Raw genomic sequence first — 5,360 nt, forward strand, 5'->3', positions numbered from 1 at the left:
CATGGTTCAAAGATTTATTCACACAAACATATAACATGTATATTTCCTGTACAAATACATGACAACTCATAAGACAACAGAAATTTCACCATAAAAATGCAAGTAACAGTGTATAAGATATCCTCTATAGCCTTTATAATGGCAGTGATGTGTATGAGAAACTAAAAATGCATTCATTCAGTGCTGAGTCGCTACTGGTTCATAATCGTGACAATAAACAAGATCATTTCCAGCACGGAGAACCAACATGTAGCATTAACCGTATAATGTTCACAGATGCAAAATATTTGGCCCTCACTGGTGTACCGTTCATAGCATATGGTGCAAAAACTGGGATTTACTACTTTCTTCATTCGTGAGCGCACGGCAGTCGCGCTACAAATCTGTCAAAACCACAGGAGAGACATTACAGTGTAAAGACCGATCGGCAACAGGTTCGCCACATCACATCTTGCTAACTGTTAAGTCTTAAAAAAACGCTAGTGTTGGCAAATAACAGAGACATTTGTGAAGACATTATTTTACAGCAGCCTGAGCCATTTTTGAGCAAGTTCACAGTGTTTGGAGGTAAAATTGTGATGCGTGTCCTGACGCCGCCGGAATGCTTTAGACTTCACTGCGTCTTTAATATGGGTTTTGAAGAGATGATCAAATTCTCTGCCCAATTTGGTTAAGATCAGCGTGAAGAGGTAGTGATGCACATGTTGCTTTTTAACCAGGATTAAACGGAAAATGTCTGTAATAATATAATTATGGATGTTTGGAAGTGTAAGTATTAAAGTTAGGGCTGCCAGTTCCAGTGTGCTGCGATCTTCACAATGTCTTCAATTCGCTTTGGTGAGAAGTTGCTCAGAAAAGAGCTTTTTGAGCTGGGCCACTTCCTCGCTAAGAGAGCTGAGCTGAGATTTCAGCATGCAGTTCTCGGCCTGGTACTGCGAGTCGTACGAGTGGTTGTATGTTTTGGCTTCTCCATCCTGATGCGCCCAATAACCCGTCCCTTCACTCGAAGCTGATGGGGCAGAGACTCTTGCGCCCCCAATCGGACTTTGTCCAGGATTATCGCCTTCCCCGCTGCTCGGCGACTTGAAACGTAGCTTGTGTGGGAGACTCTTCATACCTTCCACCGTCTCTGTGCGGCTGTATAACAAGGCAGTGTGTCCCGTGGCTAAAGCTCCATGGCTGTCAGTATTTGGGGAGTCATAACCGATCTCATCTGCTCGGGGTGGGGAAAGCTTGCCGTGGTCGCTCAGCCTGTCCTCAAAGAAGACCGGACTACCAACACTGGACCCACCAGGAGTAGAGAACCCTGAATCTTCAGACGTACTGTTCATGTCTCTGACCCCTCGCCCAGACTGTTGCGCGTGGGACACTACGGGACCACCATGGTGGGCTCCTTCCCCACGTGTAAGATAGTAATGTGGTGCTGAAGGCTGAGGAACGCAGCTTCCCGTCGTGAGCGGAAGTATGGAAGCGTTAGAGGGATCTTTAACCATCCCGAAGCGAAACTTAAGAGCCAACAGTTCGGCTCTAAGCCTCGCGTTTTCCTCGAGCAACGCCAGCACGCGGTTTTCCAGGACCATATCGTTGACCCGTCGTTTCTCGCGAGAGCGCTTGGCGGCCTCGTTGTTTTTCTTGCGCTTGTCCCAGTACCCATCGTCTTTCTTTTCGTGAGGAATAAATTCTCGCTTGCGTCTCACGGCGGGGCTCAGCGGAGCGGCGTCTTTGCGTTTCAGCGGCGACGTTCGGCCCAACAGCGAGCGTGCCAGCAAACTACTCGAGGTCAGGATGGACACGGCCTCGTCCGTGAAGGACATCGTGCCGGGAGTCGCAACGTTTAACCCCAGCAACCCAGCAGATGAGGCAGGTTCGATAACTTTTAAGACTCCAGTCTGTTCTCTCATCTCCTGAGATGATTCTTCAAACATTGTTGGTAATGGACTCGATATGACTCTTGTTTCTGTATTTGAGGCCAATGTCAGATGTTAATGATGCAGAAATGTCTCCACCTGGTGGGAGAATAAATAAAACAATATATCATCAGTTACGTAACATCTATTACAACACACTGTTACGTAACTTCATAACCTCCCAGGAGCAAAGCACAGTACGTGCTACACTGCATCATTTCACATTACATGCATTCTTACTTCAAATAAAGCAACGTCAAGTGATGTATATCCTGTCAGGGTGAACTTTAACTACAGTTTAACTAACACGAGGGTAAGAGTGGTTGTTTATAAACCTCAATAAGCAGGAACATTATGAAAAAACAAAGGAATTCATGTGTTGACCTATTTGTTCAACAGTTTGTGCATGAGTGAGTTTATTATCTTCCTGTCCCACTGAGTCACTTTCATGATGAAATCCTGCCTTACTCAACACAAGTGCCTTATCAAACATTACAACATATTACTAAAGGGACAATTCACCCCAAAATGAAAATTTACTCACTCTCATGTTGTTACAAACCTGTATTCATTTCTTTGTTCTGATGAACACGAAGGAAGATATTTTAAGGAATGTTCGAAACCAAACCGATCATAAGCCCTATTCACTTCCATAGTATTCTTTTTTTCTACTATGAGAGTGAATGGGGCTCATGATCGGTTTGGTTTCAAACATTCGTCAAAATATCCTCCTTCAAAGAAATGTATACAGGTCTGAAACAACAACAGGGTAAGTAAATGATGACAGAATTTTTATTTTGGGGTGAACTATCCCTTTAAAAGTATTTTTTTGGACTTATATGTTTTGAACACGTTTCATCCTGTAAACAAACCTAATTCAATAGTTTTATAAAACTTATATTTCACTGTGAAATGAATTCATGTACACCGGTACCTTTGTATCATCGTAAAAATATTGACTGTTATTGCATAATGTTATTTTGACATTGCCAGAATCGTTACAAAGGGTTATCCTAAATAAGGACATTCCCAAACCCTGTTATAAATCCAAATAAATCATTTAAAAATAATCTATTTAGTAGAAGCAATCATGTTTATGTCGGACTTTACCATTGGCATTACTATAATTTAACTACAAATATCAAGGGTAATCTATATGGTTACCATGGTGAGACAATAGTAAATGTGTGATTTATATAGTTTTACTACAATGTTTAATTTAAAAAAGGTTGAAAATTAATAACCAGAAAATAGAATTTAATATCAACTATTTACACTTCCACACATAAATAGATTTAATACTATCTGAACTGTAATATTTAATACATAGTACCATAAAGGATTTTACCATTATCACGCGCGTAATTCTGTCCAAAATTCGCCGGTCGTAGGACACGAGCATCCGCAAAGAAGCCGTTTCTGTTCACCACAAACAAGGTCAGGTTCGTTAATCCCGGTTTATTGTAGATACAACACACCGTTACCGGTTGTGCGCTGCCGTGTCTGTTCCGCGCGTAATGCGCGCAGCCGCTATTTGTGTCTTTGGTCCACGAGGTTCAGTCGAGGACGCGCCATAACCCCGTCTGAACCACATGGTTCCGCGTAGAGTGGATGAACGAACCCGCCCACCTCCGTACAGGACCCTCCTATCTCTAATCTCTCCCTCGTTACAGTTTTCGTCAGAATAATCTTTTGGAAACCATTGAGTAATATTGCGCAATCTCCCCCCGCCCCGCGCGCTTACTCTCCTCTTCTGTGTGTCCTGAAAACCGACTGTTGTCCTCAATACATGCACAAACGCTATATTTAGACCGGTGACGTGAGATGTGCTTTCTTAACATATACATTTATGCGGAAGATCTAACAAAGCAAATTTCATGGCATTCAGTCTTTAGCGCACCTCGCAAGTTTGGTTTGTCAAGTTTGGACCCAACTGTGGAATCAAATAAATAACCCAATTAATAAAACCCAATTTACACATTCATGGGTTGAAACAGCACAGCATTTTAAAGTGTGGGATTGAATAATAATTCAATAATTCAACAATTATTCCTGCAACAAGCTTGACAATACATAGACATCGGATTATGATGTTAATTTGATAAAATGCCTTAGATTAGCAGGTTTAGTTGTATAGCAACAAGCAAGTCATGGTCTTCTTTGAAGTACTTAAAGGATCATGTAAATATAACAATGTTATGAAACATCATCTCATCTAGTAGTTGAATGCCAGGTACATGAACTGGGTGAAAGGTGAGATCACTCACTTGGATAAGAACCTGTCTTTCATAATTTAGATGTCTTTGTAAAAGAACTGAATATATAATGTGAGTGCATATTTTAAATGTATGTAATCAAGCTCTGAATGATTGCAAAGTTTAAAGCATACAATATAAATTATTTGTTGAATTAAAATTAATGCAAATCTATGGGGGCCAGACAAAGTTTTAATCATCACATCTTGATGAAACTCTTTGGAGTACAAGTTGCTTATCTGTTTTGTAAAACGGCTCATCTTACCAAAACTGACAGCATGCTTGTTTTTCATGCCATGAGGAACAGCAGTATTTTCATCTTGCTTACGCAAACACATAAACAACCCCAGTGATTAGAGCGCAGCGTGTTGTGTGTAACCTCCTGCTCTTTATCTGCGAGAAGCCACACAAGCGTTTTCTCACTGCATTAGAGAGATCAGACTCCGGGCCATCTGGTGCAGAAACCGACATAAGGCAGATTTTAAGTTACAGTACTTGTGCTTGACATAAAAACATTTTCAAATCCCTCCATGAAGCAACAAAACATCCATCTATTAAAACTGTGTTGTGGGTGAAAGGAACATTACAACAAAAAACAAACCTTCATGTTATTCTAAACCAGTGTGACTTCTTTTCATGGGATACAGATACTGAAATCTAAAGCATGAAGTCTTTAAAATGAAGCTGCTAAGCGATGCCATAAAGAACCAGTTTTGGCTGTGCGGTTCCATAAAGAACCTTAAACCTCTGTTTTACAAAATAATATTTGTAGTGGAAAAAATGCTATAAAACTTAGCCCCATTCATTCAATGGTACCATTTAGAGATAAAGTTAGAAGTGACCAAACACATCAACGTTTTTCCTATTTAAGACTAGTAGTTATACGAGCAAGTTTGGTGGTACAAAATAAAACGTAGCGCTTTTCTAAGCGGATTTAAAAGAGTAACTATATTTTATGGCGTAATAGCACTTTTGGGAGTACTTCGACTCGGCGCAGTAACACCCTCCCTCTCCCATTATGAGAGTGAGAAGGGGAGCGGACTTTTCAGGCGAGTCCAAGTACTCCCAAAAGTGCTATTACGCCATAAAATATAGTTCCTCTTTTAAATCCGCTTAGAAAAGCGCTACGTTTTATTTTGTACCACCAAACTTGCTCGTATAACTACTCGTCTTAAATAGGAAAAACGTTGATGTGTTT

At 40.8% G+C, this 5,360-nt stretch overlaps 1 protein-coding gene across 1 annotated transcript; it reads right to left on the bottom strand.

Moving 5' to 3' along the window:
- On the bottom strand, positions 1-3,583 carry LOC129421492 (uncharacterized). The gene is made up of 2 exons (XM_055177086.2): positions 3,256-3,583; positions 1-2,006 (listed from the first exon to the last, which is right to left on the bottom strand). Exon 2 carries the CDS (start codon positions 1,923-1,925, stop codon positions 825-827), a length of 1,101 nt encoding a protein of 366 aa, XP_055033061.2. The 5' UTR covers positions 1,926-2,006; positions 3,256-3,583; the 3' UTR covers positions 1-824.
- Between the last annotated feature and the right edge of the window lie 1,777 nt (positions 3,584-5,360).

Source organism: Misgurnus anguillicaudatus, chromosome 19 (genome assembly GCF_027580225.2).
Source record: "Misgurnus anguillicaudatus chromosome 19, ASM2758022v2, whole genome shotgun sequence".
NCBI classification, from domain to species: Eukaryota; Metazoa; Chordata; class Actinopteri; order Cypriniformes; family Cobitidae; genus Misgurnus; species Misgurnus anguillicaudatus.

What these genes read in the sequence shown, in the direction of transcription:
- LOC129421492 (XM_055177086.2), bottom strand. Translation starts at nt 1,925, where the DNA reads ATGTTTGAAGAATCATCTCAGGAGATGAGAGAACAGACTGGAGTCTTA.